Source organism: Chelonia mydas, chromosome 2 (assembly GCF_015237465.2).
Source record: "Chelonia mydas isolate rCheMyd1 chromosome 2, rCheMyd1.pri.v2, whole genome shotgun sequence".
NCBI classification, from domain to species: Eukaryota; Metazoa; Chordata; order Testudines; family Cheloniidae; genus Chelonia; species Chelonia mydas.
Window position 1 is genome coordinate 218,285,965 of NC_057850.1, and position 16,196 is coordinate 218,302,160.

At 43.5% G+C, this 16,196-nt stretch overlaps 1 protein-coding gene across 5 annotated transcripts in view; it reads right to left on the reverse strand.

Moving 5' to 3' along the window:
* The window catches only part of CDK14 (cyclin dependent kinase 14), a 505,722-nt gene that overhangs the window by 136,158 nt on the left and 353,368 nt on the right, over positions 1 to 16,196 (reverse strand). For all 5 annotated transcript variants that reach the window (XM_037890727.2, XM_043541222.1, XM_037890728.2 and 2 more), the window contains one exon: positions 14,318 to 14,381. In XM_037890727.2, the coding sequence (XP_037746655.1) occupies positions 14,318 to 14,381 (64 nt within the window). The remainder of the gene's footprint in view (positions 1 to 14,317; positions 14,382 to 16,196) is intronic.

Below are 16,196 nucleotides of genomic sequence, written 5' to 3' on the forward strand. Positions count from 1 at the left end.
CGCACAGCATCTTAAAGCCTCGGACACACCATGCGGCCGACACATGATGCACATGCGGGCCAATGGACACTACTATAAACAGTTCTGGCTCTGGTGTGTGGTGCACATGCACACGCATGTCTGGAATCCGTATAGGGACCATCACTTGAAGAAGAAGTTAGTGTTGCAGGGGGATGTATAGCTTACCTCGGCCTCCCAGAAGCCGGTAAGAGCTCCAGCACTCCCAGAACAGCAGGCATCCCCAGATCCCAGGGGAGGAAGAGAGAGGGGCTCAGACCCACCCCCAGAGGAACAGAAGGCCCCAGATCCTGGCACGCACACACACACCATGGTAAAGAAAGGGACTCAGCCCTCCTTCCCCCTCCAATCTTGGCCCACACACAGGAGGGGAGAATGTGGTCTGACAGGTGCCTCTTATTCTGCTCCAGTATCCCTGCCACTTACCCCCATGTGCCCTTCTCAGTGTTCCTCCACCTACCTAATCTGAGTCCTCCACCTCCTCTCCTCTCCCACCCATCCCCATATTTCCCTCTCCCCCTATTACCATGCCCCCTAACGCCCTTCCGTCCCAGCAAGCATTCACATGTCTAACGTTTTTTCACAAATACTTTGATTAAGTTTCACCCCCCATTAAAAAGCACTTTACAGAAAGATTTTAGCAACATGCCTTCAAAACTTTTCCAGATTTCTACCCTAGATGGGACTTGAACTTACACTGGCTGGGCTGATTCAGGTTCAAAAGCATATTACTCATCCCCTCCAGCTGCAGAGGAAGCTTTCCACTAGACATTCTCTCTCTCTCTCTCTGCATGTGCTCAGTGTAATGTGGTTTGTGTTAGTCTTAGGTGTGAGCCTAACTGGAGAATAACAACTTCTTTTGTTAATAGCATTCTGAATTTTGTTCCCCCAAGGGGCTAGTGGGTGCCATACATTCTCTGGGGCAACCCTTACACAAATAAGACCCTTGTGCCAGGATCAGAACCATAGTTTGATCCCCAGGTCTGGACAAAAAAAAGTTGTCAAAATATGTCAACTTTAAAAAAAGCAGGGTTTTTTGGGATGTGCTGGGAAGGGTTGTATCTCAGGAACCCCTTGGTCAAATGACCCCAAATTTGGTCACCGACCAAACCCCAACCCCCCATGAGGCACACCAAATTTCAAGGCAATCCGAGCAACTGAATGGATTGTAGAGCAATTAGAAGAGTCATGGTTTAAACAGGTTTCAGAGTAACAGCCGTGTTAGTCTGTATTCGCAAAAAGAAAAGGAGTACTTGTGGCACCTTAGAGACTAACCAATTTATTTGAGCATAAGCTTTCGTGAGCTACAGCTCACTTCATCGGATGCATACTGTGGAAAATACAGAAGATCTTTTTATACACACAAAGCATGAAAAAATGGGTGTTTACCACTACAAAAGGTTTTCTCTCCCCCCACCCCACTCTCCTGCTGGTAATAGCTTATCTAAAGTGATCACTCTCCTTACAATGTGTATGATAATCAAGTTGGGCCATTTCCAGCACAAATCCAGGTTTTCTCCCCCCTCCCCCCCCCACACACAAACCCACTCTCCTGTTGGTAATAGCTTATCTAAAGTGATCACTCTCCTTACAATGTGTATGATAATCAAGGTGGGCCATTTCCAGCACAAATCCAGGGTTTAACAAGAACGTCTGGGGGGGAGGGGTAGGAGAAAACAAGGGGAAATAGGTTACCTTGCATAATGACTTAGCCACTCCCAGTCTCTATTCAAGCCTAAGTTAATTGTATCCAATTTGCAAATGAATTCCAATTCAACAGTCTCTCGCTGGAGTCTGGTTTTGAAGTTTTTTTGTTGTAATATCGCAACTTTCATGTCTGTAATCGCATGACCAGAGAGATTGAAGTGTTCTCTGACTGGTTTATGAATGTTATAATTCTTGACATCTGATTTGTGTCCATTTATTCTTTTATGTAGAAACTGTCCAGTTTGACCAATGTACATGGCAGAGGGCCATTGCTGGCACATGATGGCATATATCACATTGGTGGATGTGCAGGTGAATGAGCCTCTGATAGTGTGGCTGATGTTATTAGGCCCTGTGATGGTGTCCCCTGAATAGATATGTGGGCACAGTTGGCAACGGGCTTTGTTGCAAGGATAGGTTCCTGGGTTAGTGGCTCTGTTGTGTGGTATGTGGTTGCTGGTGAGTATTTGCCTCAAGTTGGGGGGCTGTCTGTAGGCAAGGACTGGCCTGTCTCCCAAGATTTGTGAGTGTGTTGGGTCATCCTTCAGGATAGGTTGTAGATCCTTAATAATGCGTTGGAGGGGTTTTAGTTGGGGGCTGAAGGTGATGGCTAGTGGCGTTCTGTTATTTTCTTTGTTAGGCCTGTCCCGTTCCCAGAAGTCACCTACTACAGGACAGGCCTAACAAAGAAAATAACAGAGTGGGGTGGGGGGAGAGAAAACCTTTTGTAGTGGTAAACACATTTTTTCATGCTTTGTGTGTATAAAAAGATCTTCTGTATTTTCCACAGTATGCATCCAATGAAGTGAGCTGTAGCTCACGAAAGCTTATGCTCAAATAAATTGGTTAGTCTCTAAGGTGCCACAAGTACTCCTTTTCTTTTTATGGTTTAAACAGAAAGCTGGTCTTAACTTTAACTATAGAAGAGCTAGTGCGAGCACCCCCGAATCATGTGAACCCTCATTCTTAGATCTCCTGAGTTCTGAAGTTAGAGTGGAGAATGAATATCTACTTACTACCTGTAATTACCCAGTGATGCTCTCTCTAAATTACTGACATTTTAGGAGGCCAAAGAAATTTATAAAAGCATTCATACTGTAGCTCAATTCATCAACTAACCCTTCAAAAATCATTACATATATTTGCTTGTGTGTTACGGTAACTTTATGAGACTAACAGTCTAAGCAACATTTAAGAGATGTCTTTTTTAATTACTGGATGTAGTTGCTTCTTCTCTCTCTCTGAAAAAATCTGTGCCTCCATTCATATTAACTGCTAGTGATGATGGCTATGCATGGAAGGGAAAATTTATTTCCTCTCTTGGATAAGATTGTTTGTAACTAGTCCATTGCAGCATGGGATAGAAATGCCAGTACAGGAGTTTAGAATACTATGAAAAAAATCATTACCTTGCAATTCTAACATCCCTGTGATAAATGAAGGGAGGGGGTAGCTCCCTTTTATGGGCACCCAGCCAGCAGCTATAAGAATCCCTCTTAGTATCTGTTCACTAATTGATCTACCAGTAAAGGGTTAAAAAGGCTCACTGCTATGCATAGGTAAAAGGAAGGGAGTGGGCACCTTGGCCAAAAGAGCCAATGGGAAAGCTAGAACTTTTTAAAATTGAAACAAAACTTCGCTTTTGTCTGTCTGCTGCTGTTGTTCTCGGGGAGGGAGCAATTATGCTGTGAGAAGCCTGGGCCAGGTATGAAAAATCATCAGTATCATACCTAGAAACTACTCATCTAAAGCCCCAGATATGTAAGTAGATCAGGAAATGTCTAGGAAGGCGTGATTAGGTTTATTTATTTCTTTTATTTCTTTATGGCTTGTGGATTCCTCTGTGCTAACCCCAGGTGCTTTTGTTTTGCTTGTAAACTTTAAGATGGACCTCAAGAGAGCTATTCTTGATGCTTAATCCTTGTAGTAGGTTTATTTTTTTTTAATCTAGCAAAAGGAAGTTCCTAGATGTATTTTCTTTATTTTATTAATAAAATTTACTTTTTTTAAGAACAGGATTGGATTTTTGTGTCTTAAGAGGTTTGTGCACATGTTGTTTAATTAGCTGGTGGCAACAGCTGATTTCCTTTCCTTTGAGGGTGCCCCACAGGAAGGAATTCCCAAGTGCGTCTTCCTGGGCTCTCAAAGGGATGGGTGGCAGCATCTACCCATCCAAGGTCAGAGAAAAGCTGTAACCTTGAGAGTTTAATAAAAGCCTGGAGTGGCCAGTATTAATTTTTAGAATCCTTGAGGGCCCCCATCTTCTGCACTCAAAGTGCCAGAGTGGGGGTTTAGCCTTCCCGTCTTCTAAAAATATACAGTATGTCTATAAATCAGAAGTCTCGACATCTAATCCAGTTTTCTAAACCATCAACTGCATCTTAGATTCATAGATACTAAGGTCAGAAGGGACCATTATGATCATCTAGTCTGACCTCCTGCACAACGCAGGCCACAGAATTTCACCCACCCACTCCTGCGAAAAACCTCTCACCTATGTCTGAGCTACTGAAGTCCTCAAACCGTGGTTTAAAGACTTCAAGGAGCAGAGAATCCTCCAGCAAGTGACCCGTGCCCCATGCTACAGAGGAAGGCGAAAAACCTCCAGGGCCTCTTCCAATCTGTCCTGGAGGAAAATTCCTTCCCGACCCCAAATATGGCAATCAGCTAAACCCTGAGCATATGGGCAAGATTCACCAACCAGATACTACAGAAAATTCTTTCCTGGGTAACTCACATCCCACCCCATCTAATATCCCATCACAGGCCATTAGGCCTATTTACCATTAATATTTAAAAACCATGTTATCCCATCATACCATCTCCTCCATAAACTTATCGAGTTTAATCTTGATGGTATCCCATCATACCATCTCCTCCATAAACTTATCGAGTTTAATCTTAAAGCCAAATAGATCTTTTGCCCCCACTGCTTAAATACCTCAGGATTCTTTGGTGATGGCTATATCATTTTGTGGGACATAAGCCCAGTATCCTAGAAACAAATTAATGTAAAGCCGAGCTCCTGCTTGTCACTGAAAATTGTTTGGTCATATTCAAGATACAGATATGCAACCTCATTGTCTTATCAAGCAATGTTAAGGATGGTGCAACAGAACGCAATTTTCTAGTCCCTCTTGTGAGCATAAGTAAGAAATGCAATGTGTGTAAGGTAGTTAGCCAGCACTGTATTACAATGTCACATTACATTCTTTTTATAAGATGATGCGGTCCTTCAGCAATGTTCACTTGCTTGCTTCCCCCATCAGGAGGCACAAAATCTTCTCCATGGCCGATCCTTTTATACAGGATGTTCTGGTGGATACAAACGTGATCCCACTTCTAGTTCAAATTATATCACCTTTTCTGAAACCTTTGATAACCCTGTTTTTTCTCATACTGCAGATATTAGAGATCATCAACATTTCAATTTTTTTTTAAATTTCAAAATTGTCAAAATTAAAAGCGGAGGAGGGAAAGTATTTTTAAAAGGTTAATTCCCCACTACCACCAATTTTTCAACCAGCTCAGAATACCTTGCCTAGCAATTTGATTGCACAGCTATTTGACCCAGTGTTTAACAGAAAGAGTTGACTGGACTTTTGTGAAATTCTACTGTGAACGCAGTTAAAGTTTGAAAAGCAAGCACTCATTTTCACATACATTGTACATTTCCTAATGTTTGTTATTTTACTAAGTGTGGATTCTCCTTTACCTCAATAGCAGTCAAGCATAGATTTAATCACTCACCCTACCAGGCAACAATAGGTTCATTAACATGAGGTTCTAGTCTCTACCACTTTGTACCAGGGGGACCACCATTTCTCCTCATAGACCGTAGGATGGTCATCATGTCACTTGTCTTCAACAAAATCTTTATGATGTCTCATCAGTTCCCCTCTTGCTTACTGTAACTGCTTCTGATTATAAATCCCTACTCTTTAAATATAAGAGAGCTTCTGATGATGTGTACGGAGTCCATATTCCATGAAGCAGAGAAGAGGTGAACAGAAATTGAAGGAACGGCAGGAACTGGGCTTAAATGCACCTGCTGATATAAAAGTTTTAGCTTTTCAGGGGAAAAGGTAGGCTGGGGACAAAGGAAGCTCCTCCTAATAGCTTTCAGGGAAGAGCTCAGGTCTCTGCAAGCCAAATATCCAAATGTTTGGTCAAAAGAGATTGACACACTCAACAGGAAAAACCTACCTGTGGCCAATGGCTTGGGTTGTCAGGAAGGGCTGGCTGGAGCCAGGCTATATTTTGGACAGAGCTGCAGTAGTCACAAGATATTCTCCCTTGGACTATTATGGATAAAGAGAACTAGGGTGAGGTAGATGACCAGGTTAACCAAAAGAACCTTAATGAGACAGGACCATGTGTGCCTTCTTAAAGGGACAAGACTGGTTAAGAGGACCAGACAGGACATCCAAATGCAGAACTAGAAGTGGGATCACGTTTGTATCCACCGAACATCCTTCATAAAAGGATCGGCCAGGGAGACGATGCTGTGCCTCCTGATACAGCACAAGCCACAGCCCAAGGTATCATGCTCCAAAGGAACTGCAGAATTAGTTGTAAGCAATTACATTACAGATGCCGTGGGCCCATCTGCACCAGTGACAACTGGCCTCTCAGCAATGCCTGCGGGAAGTGTAGCTGGCTGAACACCAAGAGCATGAGCCAGTGCTGCAAACTCTTATTTTTTTCCGTGAGTGCTAGGAGGCCAGCTGGGACTGGAGCCAGTATCACAATGACATTAGAATCTCCAGTCCTCTCATAAATTTCAACCCTGGCTGGGAGAATACTCCCTCTGCCTTCCCCACTCTCCTGCCTCCTGGGGAAGGGCAGACAATCAGTGCTGCTGCAGGAGACAGACAGAGCTCTCTCTCCTGCTCCTGCCTTAGGCAAACTAGGCAGCAGCAGAGGGCAGCAGATCTTGCCTAGGTGGCAGGGGCTGCCACACAAAACCGCTGTGGCCCCTCCCCCCACCACTGCCATAACTACTGAACCATCAGGTTTGGTTCCCCACCCCACTCCTAAGGGAGGCACGACTCCCCAGTTGAGAACCTCTGTTTTAAGCAGTAGGATGGGGTCACACTGAAGTTTTTCCTGGGGAGGCAGATTGGTGTCCACTCCTTAGAGGCTGCTCAAGACATTCTCCCTCCTCCCATATCCCCTTCTGGGAGCAGCAGGGTATTTCCTCCTCCCTCCCATCTCCCTCTCTGCAACATCAAGCCTGGGAATGGGCAGAAGGGGGTGAAGATCCCACAGAGCTGCAGGAGGAGCAGAGGTGAGACAGAGTGGGTGGAGCAGAACTGGTGAGGGAATGAGAGTACAGGCAGATGGCAGGGAAGAATTGATGTGGGGACAGGATTAATGGGGGGGTGCAGAAAAGTGTGCGTGGGTGGGTGGGTGACAACTCCTGCAGTAGCCAAACCACCTTTTGCTACCTTTCGCTATATATTTGGGAGAACATACACATGGGGGGCAGCAGAGAGGAGAGGGAAGGGGAATTAAAAAAATAAAATCAGACAAAAACCACAATATAATCTTTAAAAAACCCATAAACCTCATGATTTTCCGGGGGGGGGGGGGGGGATTGACTCATGATTTTAGAACTTTTGGGGTTGGCAGCACTGTTGATCTGGTAACTGCCCAGCAACTGCATTTTGAGACATTAACCCAGACAGCAGGACTGGGGCCATATCAAAAAGCTGATAAGAAAAAATAATAAAACTAACTAGGCGAGTCTCCAAGCTAAGTTCTTCGACTCACTAGTTAGGTCTGTGAATCCAGTACAGAAGAGAGGCTGGAGTGAAAGAAAGGATTAGAGTTCAGGCAGCCTTGCCCAGTGTCTGGAACCACAGACATAGGCCCAATTGCTGATATTGCCTGAGAAGCTGGTAGTCTTCTCTGATCTAGCATCAGATGGAGGATTTCTTTCACTGCATCTGTGAGGATGGGATAAGCTCTGATAGAGCAGGAAATGCTAAGACTCTGGATAGCGGCTCAATTTCAGATGAGATTTACAATAGTAAATGATTAAAGCAGAGTCCCATAAAGAATTTTATATATCCAATTCCTTGTGCCCCATACTTATCTCTGACTGTTTCTGCATTTGGCCCACGAAAAATCATTAGCAGGACATATGGGCAACAAAATAGAATATTAAATTCAAAATTGATAAATGCAAAGTAATGCAAATTGGAAAATAATAATCCCAACTATACACACACCAAATGATGGTGTCTAAATTAGCTGTTACTATTCAAGGAGGAGATCTTGGAGTCATTGTGGATAGTTCTATGAAAACATCTGCTCAATGTGCAACAGCAGTCAAAAAAGTTAACAGAATATTAGGAACCATTAGGAAAGGGACAGATAAGACAGAAAATATCATAATGGCACTATATAAATTCATAGTACTCCCACATCTTCAATACTGCATGCAGTTCTGGTCACCCCATCTCAAAAAAGATATCTTAAAATTGGAGAAAGTACAGAGAAAGGCAACAAAAATGATTAGGGGTACAGAGAAGCTTCCATCTGAAGAGAGATTAAAAATACTGAGACTGTTCACCTTAGAAAAGAGATGACTAAGGGGGATATGATAGAGGTCTGTAAAATCCTGAGTTGTGTAGAGATAGTGAATAAGGAAGTGTTATTTACTCCTTCTCATAACACAAGAACCAGGGGTCACCAATGAAATGAACAGGCAGCAAGTTTAAAACTAACAGAGACGTACTTCTTCACACAACCCACAGTCCCCCCTGTGGAACTCTTTGCCAGGGGATGTTATGAAGGACATGAATTTAACTAGGTTCAAAAAAGAATTATACAAGTTCATGGAGGATAGTCCATCACTGGGGATTAGACAAGATGGTCAGGGACACAACCCCATGCCCAGGATGTCCCTAAACCTCTGATACCAGAAGCTGGGACTGTATGACAAGGGATGGATCACTCGCTAATTGCCCAGTTCTGATCATTCCCTCTGAAGCATCTGGCACTGGTCACTGTCAAAAGACAGGACACTGGACTAGATGGACCATTGGTTTGACCCAGTATGGCCATTCTTATGTTCTTTTATCTGAGGAAGGAAAGACCCTACCCTAATCGCTGACCTACTTCTTTGGGGGCAGCTATAGATCAAAATGCCAAGAACTTTAATGTATTAAACCCCAATTGTCACTAGGTGGCCCCAGAACAAGTTGCCTGAAGCTTGCTAGTTTTTCTTCTACATCAGAAACAATCTGTGCCAGGAGAGAAGTGGTCTTAGTAGGGCCAATAGAAAAGCATTCGTCCAGCTATCAGCACATTCTCATAATAATAGAATCCACCAATTTGTATCAAAAGACAATCCCTCTTCATTCTACACTGGTGAAAAGCCATTGCTTCAGCAATGCTCGACATGTTTTCCTGGATGGGGTCATGCCATGAGATATTAGCAGACCAGATTTGCATTAAATGAAAAATACCTTTTAATAAAGTAAAACATGATGAGTGGATATAAAGGAATGTGCAGGAAGTGAGGGATATATCCGTTAACTTAGTAACATTAGTTTTATCTTAAAACAATGAAGGGAATCAGTTCACATTTCACCTTAATATAGCATGGACGCGGTGTATGGGTGCTCTGGGAATAAACAAAGATTATTAAAATGAATATCCGTTAAAAACAGATACTGGACTAGATTACTAGATGTGCCCATACAGGGAAGTAAGGGGACATCAGATGCAGCTTCCTGCCCCGCATGAGTTACCTATATCACACGTCATAACGTGAGTGGGAAAGCAGCTTCCTTGGGACTGCTACTCCCTCTCCCACTCAGTTGCGCAGGCAGAGGCAGACCCATGCCTCCATCCCCCCAAAACATATGAGCCAGCACCACTGAGCTGACATGGAGGAGGAAGTAATTGGCCTGTTCCAGGGCAACACACCTACACATTGCCCCTTACTCAGGCCTTGTGGCAAAGCAATAGGCTAGTCCATAGTAAATACTTAGGCACCAACCCAGATTTCATTAGGTCACTGTCATCATTTACTATATGTTTGTACAGTGCTCAGCACCATGGGGCCCCCAAATGCTCAAGACCTCTAGACTCTACTACAATAATAATAACTGTTTTTACTTTAATTTTTGTTTTAACTTCCCTGAACAGCTTGCTCATTTGAGCACGGATCACTTCTTTACAAACAGCGCTCACACATGGCCCATGTTGGCTTACATAACCAGGCTGGAAGAGATGACACCTGAGCACAGGGAGATACTATAAGAAAATCAGGATTACAAAATTTTGGAACTGAGTTAGGAAGGCAGCTGTCTCCCATTTGGTCTATTTTGTATTTTTAAAATTAAGTATTTAGATCGGAGGTGGGCAAACTACGGCCTCCGGGCCACATCCGGCCCGCTAGACCGTCCTGCCCGGCCCCTGAGCTCCCGGCCGTGGAGGTTAGCCCCCAGCCCCTCCCCTGCTGTCCCCCCTCCCCCATAGCCATGCCGCTGCGCGGGCAGCACTCTGGGCGGCAGAGCTGTGCGCTCCTGCTGGGCAGAGCGGCACTGTGTCTGGCTCGGCCGGGTGGCGCGACTGCTGCTCAGAGCGGCAAGGTAAGGGGGCTGGGGCCAGGGGTTTGGATAAAGGGCGGAGGGTCCTGGGGGGGCAGTCAGCGGACAGGGGGCAGCGGTTGGATGGGGCGGAGGTTTTGGGGGGGCGGTCAGGGGACGGGGAACTGTGGGGGGTTGGATAGGCATGGGGTCCCGGGGGACCTGTCAGGGGCTGTGGGTGTGGATAGGGGTCGGGGCAGTCTGGGGACAGGGAGCGGGGTGGTTGGATAGGGCGTGGGGTCCCAGGAGGCCTGTCAGGGGGCGGGGGTGCAGATAGGGGTCAGGTAAGTCAGGGGACTGGGAGCAGGGGGTTTGGATAGGAGGTGGGGTCCCGGGGGGACGGCTGGGGCGGGGGGGGGTCTCAGGAGGGGGCGGTCAGGGGACAAGGGGAGGGGGTTGGATGAGTTGGGGGGTTCTGAGAGGGGTGGGGGCCAGGCTGTTTGGGGAGGCACAACCTTCCCTATCCGGCCCGCCATACAGTTTTGCAACCCCAATGTGGATCTCGGGCCAAAAAGTTTGCCCACCCCGATTTAGATGAAAAACAGTGTTGAAAATCAACCCAGTAGGTGATTTACTAGATGGGATAAAAGTATTTGCAAACACAAATGGGATGGTTTTGGTGGAGGGCAAGACTAAGGGACAGCAGGAGATGACACAGCAGACAACTTTCAAACTGGTTTCATGATTTGGATGATACAGCGCTATCTCAAAGGGACAAAGGGCTAGTGGGTGAAATAAATGATACAAAATTTTTACATTCCCATTTACCGACTGAGAGCCTCAGAAACAAAACAGGTGGCTAATTTAGAGCTCTCTACGGTTGGCATAAGAAGTGGACTCATCATTCAGCCTGAGAGAAGTTTATTCACATTTTAGGATATTACTCTCTCTCTACTGACCAATCTCAGCAGAATATCCCTGACATCATTGCTTTTGCTAACTGCAATACATGGCAATTAGGCCTGTGGACACTGGAATGGAGAAGCAGCAACCCAGGACATCGAAAGCAGTGTTTTTCAGATGTTACTTGTCTCTCCCTAGTAAAATGTGATTAGCTCCCTGAGGCAGTGACCGTGTTTTACTGAATCACAGAGTAAAAAATTAGTTACCTACATCTGAATGCAGACAACAAAAAATGAAATTCTGTTTAAACTCTGCTTGTTTTATTTTTCAACTCCACAGATATTTAATTAAGTTGCCAGAATTTTTTTTACTACAGTCACTATTTATTACTGATACCTTCTGCTCAAATTCCATTGTTTTATGCTTTTAAGCAGCTAAGCTTATAACATCAAAGTCTGCCTTGAGCGGATGCTAATGTTCTAATCATCAGTGCTCTTCTTGCACTTCTTTCCTTTCAAATAATTTGTTGTCCTTACTGTTTGCAACTGCTACGCTTAAATTATAGTTCATATATTTATGTTTAGATGGGGATGTTACTTTCTTAGGGCTCTGCTCCACACACACAGAAATTTTGCCTAAGGAGTGCTGAACAAACTGTTGGAAAAAGAAAATATATTCCACGCTTTCTATTTTTAAGTACAATAAACTCATATGTCTTGGACACAGATGGAATCAATTCAAATTTGGCAAGACCATTTCAGGTTCACTATATTGTACTCTGGGACTAAGGAAACAAAGAGACTAAGCCATTTCAAAATTATAAATCTGAGAAGTGTTAAAATAAAGCATTAACTCTGCTTCTGCTAGTACAAGGTTACTCAGGAAATTCTTTCAGTCAAGTTCACTCGGAAAATCTCTTATAGGGTGTAATTCATCCAAGTGCAGAGGGTCCATCTAAGCACTATAGGAAGGGTAAGGGGCTGGTTGAGCAGCTGCAAAAGAGACTATACAACCCCTGTGCTCTCCAGAGAGGTTTCCCTGATGGCCATACACAGGTCAGCATCAGGGGCAGCTTTTTGGATAGTGAAAGGGCCATATTATACATCCCTAACCAGAGCCAATGTCCCTAGCAGCCCCAAAAAGTGGTATTATTCCAGCCCAGCCCGTAGGATGCAGTTCTTGATATGATGCAAGGCTTGCTTCATGCCCAACCCCTATGCTGTAGGTGTTGGATTTTGCTTCCCCAGTCATTCTGCATTTCACCAGCATAAAGCCCAGGCTTTACGCAGGTGAGGCAAATTTCATCCCTACTGTTGTACAAACCAAAAACTATGCATCTTTGTAACATATTAGAAGGGCTTACTTCACATTTTCATCATTTTGCCAAGAATACATGTGCACTAAGGGGTTGGAGGGGGCAAAGGGAGCTCTGAGCTAAGCATACACTTGCAGCAAAAAGAGGCCTTTTCCCCATGGGGAGGGGCAGAAGTCTCTCAACCCCCATGTAAGTGGATCGGAATTAAGGGTGCTCAGCACCTTGCAGCAACAGGCCTCATACAGATGAAAACAGTCATCAACTAGGATAATAATGATTTTTGCTTGAAAATATGCATACTTCACAGGGGTGGAGAAAGGCTGAAAGAACAAAGAACACTCTATGCACCCTTAGGGAAATGGAGAAAGTGTTGAGTGACCATTTACCACGTTGCATTTATCTTTTTTTCCCTCATTACTGCATTTTTATGGTTGGTATGTGTTCAGAGCTGGCAAAATCCATACTCTGTAACAGAGGAAACAAAAACATATCCAACACAATGGTCATTTTAATAACAACATGCTTCTGTTACATTTCACTAAATGCCAGCTGTCAATTTATTTCCCAATGTCCCTTTGCAAAAATTGATAGAACAAACCCTCACTGCTTGATGCACTTCTAAGCCATTTTCTAAAGAGAAAGTTTCTTGACTGCCATCTACTGTTCAAAACATTTTATTCAACTCCATTTTTTTTGGTGACAAAAATACAGCACCACCAAAGCCAAAAACACGTCCTGTTTTTCCACTTACAATATCCCAGGGTATTAACAAATGTCTTTGGAACTTTTCTGAAAATAGTGTTTTCTTTAATAAGAATTAAATTTACACACAATTGTTTTTGCATTTTAGAGAAAATCTTTTTTTAATCTAGAAAGTGTTAGGATAAAACCCTTCCAGATTTATTAAATAGATGTGTGCTATTATTGAAGGGTTCCTATAGTATTCTATGATGAGCAGCTGTACATCACCCTCTTTCTTTCCAGGTCTTTTGGATGACATAAGCCCCAATCCTGCAAACTTGTTAACTTAATTATGACCTCACTTGAGTAGAATCTGGATTCCATTTCAGAGCAGTAGATCTTGGTACCTACTTCCAGCCTAAATAGTGCAATTTATAGGTTAAATTCAAAATAGAAGTCTACTTGTGGAACAGATAAAACATCATTATTTTGGTTGCATCCTGGCTTATAAGGGTTACCAACTGGTGTTTGCTTAACAGCAAGAGAAACTTCCTAATGGTTAAATCTATTCGACTGTGGAACAGGTTTCCAGCAGTGGTAGAAGCAGCACCATCAGTTTGGCCATTTAAAAGTAGACTGCAGAAAGTGTTAGATAATACAGCAAACTAAACAGTGGCAGAGGAATAAGATGTTTCCGTCTTCAGCTTCCAGGATACCTTTCCCTGTCACTTTGATTCCCCCCTTCAGTACATTATAATTCATAGATATTGCATCTGTTGACTAGTAATACTGGCCTTTGACAAGTAATACTGGCCCTACCACTCACAGGATATGTAATATTGTTGTGCAATATGTCATATTAATGTGCTACAAAGGGAAATTATGGCTAAAAGTCAAAATCCAACTAACATAGTGACATGTGAAATGCTAAAATGAATGCACTGCGGTATGCTTACAATGCATCCGCTATCCTGCAAAACTATTCCGATTATTTTGGAACAATGTTGCAGAAGTCCATTAGTCAGTAAGTAAATGTGCCAAAAGGTAGGAGCATTGTCTCAAAATCCTTCTGTCAGCTAGCACGTAAGATTTTTAATGTGTTTTCCTGGAAAGAGTGAAATCTTGATAACTTGTTGTTTAAACCTACCTGGCTTGAAATGGGGTAAAGAATGGACTCCAGGCCATGTATCTTCATTTGGTGTTCCAAGTACCTGTTAGCAAAAGAAAAAAAAGACCTCTTTAATTTTAGCACTGGCAATTATATAGAGCTATTCTTCCACAGACCTCAAAGTACTTTACAATACAAACTGTAATTAAGCTTAATTAATGAAGAAAAAGTTAATTGACTTACCCACGGTCAAGTCAGTGGCAAAGTCAGAAATCAGACACAGGAGCCCTGACTCCCAGTCCTTTACCCCTTGCCAGTAAATTGGACAGTCTATCACAGGGGTTCTCAAACTGTGGGTCACAACCCCATGTTAATGGGGTTGCCAAGGCTGGTGTTGGCCCTGGGCCCCACCAAGCCGGAAGCCCAAGCCCAACCGTCCAGGGCTGAAGCCCAAGCCCAAGGTTACATGCCACGGCCCAAGAAAGAAGTCCTTGGGCTGCCTGGACCATCTGCCCGGGGTGGCAGGGCTCGGGCGGCAGGGTTCGGGTGGGCTCGGTCTTTGGTCCCGACTCCTGGGGTCGGGTAGTAATTTTTGTTGTCAGAAGAGGGTCACGATGCAATGAAGTTTGAGAACCGCTGGTCTATCAGATGATAGATATATTAAAACTGACATTTCACTGACAAATGTCAACCTATTTGTACATCATAGAAAGCAGAAATGGCCCAAACTAGGCCTTTGAGCTCACCGGAAATGTATATCTTTGTAATCCTAAACAAACTGAATGGACACATACAAGTTAAACTATTTTCAACTCCAAGAGCTTGCTAACTGCAATGTAGCAGATGTACACAGATGGTGAACCAGACTTCTAAGAATGCAGTAGGAACCAGAACTTCAAAAGATTGCCCTTAATTTTACATGCATTTAGTGCTCATAAAAACTGAAAGACTGTAGAGACAACAATCCTCCATCTACCCACAGAACAGCTTCTGCTTCTATTCTCTTCTGTGCCAGTTCTTATGCTGCCCTTATCATAATATCTGAGCGTCTTCCACCAGTGCATTAAGAGATGTGACTAACACGTATCATATGTGGTTAATTCTCACTTGCATGCTTTACTCAAATAATTGTGCAGCAGCCCTCACCACAGCTACAGCACATATGTTTCACACACATTTGTCTGTAGAAAATGAAACAATTAAGTTTGGGGAATATCCCAGAGAACATCACATCCACAGTTTCAGCACTACATATATCCTGAAATGTATGTCTTTTCTACACACACAACCTGTTTCACCATTGCCCTGTGTAGTCATTTACACTAGTGCAAAGTGGGTGAGAGATGCTATCAAATCAGAATGGTAGCAATTTACATCTACTTTACATTGGTGTAAATGAATACAAAAGATGCAAGGCTGCAATGAATTAAGACTACTTCTCCCCCTCCCCTCCCTGTTAACATGGAGTAAAATCCCTGGCATCTATGACACAACGTAAAGTATTTCACTCTCTTCTTGAGAGCATCTCACTGCCAATGCAGCATGAGAAAGATTCAGCGTGAGAAAAATCTGAAGTAACACATGTTTCACAAAGTCAAAAACAATATGCAATTTTTCACTCAACTTCGCTAATTCAGTCACCAAAATCTCTAGAACTTTTCATTTAGTTTTTGTGAAATTTTAAGTGTCACTCATAAAAAATTATACTCAAAATAGTCATCAATTCACAGGGTAAAATCTAACCCCATTTAAGTCAATAGGATTTATGTCATTGATTTCAGTAGGGATTTCACCCTACATCTTTAAGGCCAGAAGGGACCACTGTGTTAAATTAAGTCAAAGCACAATTGTCCAGTCACGCCAGGAGAAAGACCGGGGGGGGGCCATGAATGTGATTTAATTAGGCCGCAACTTTATT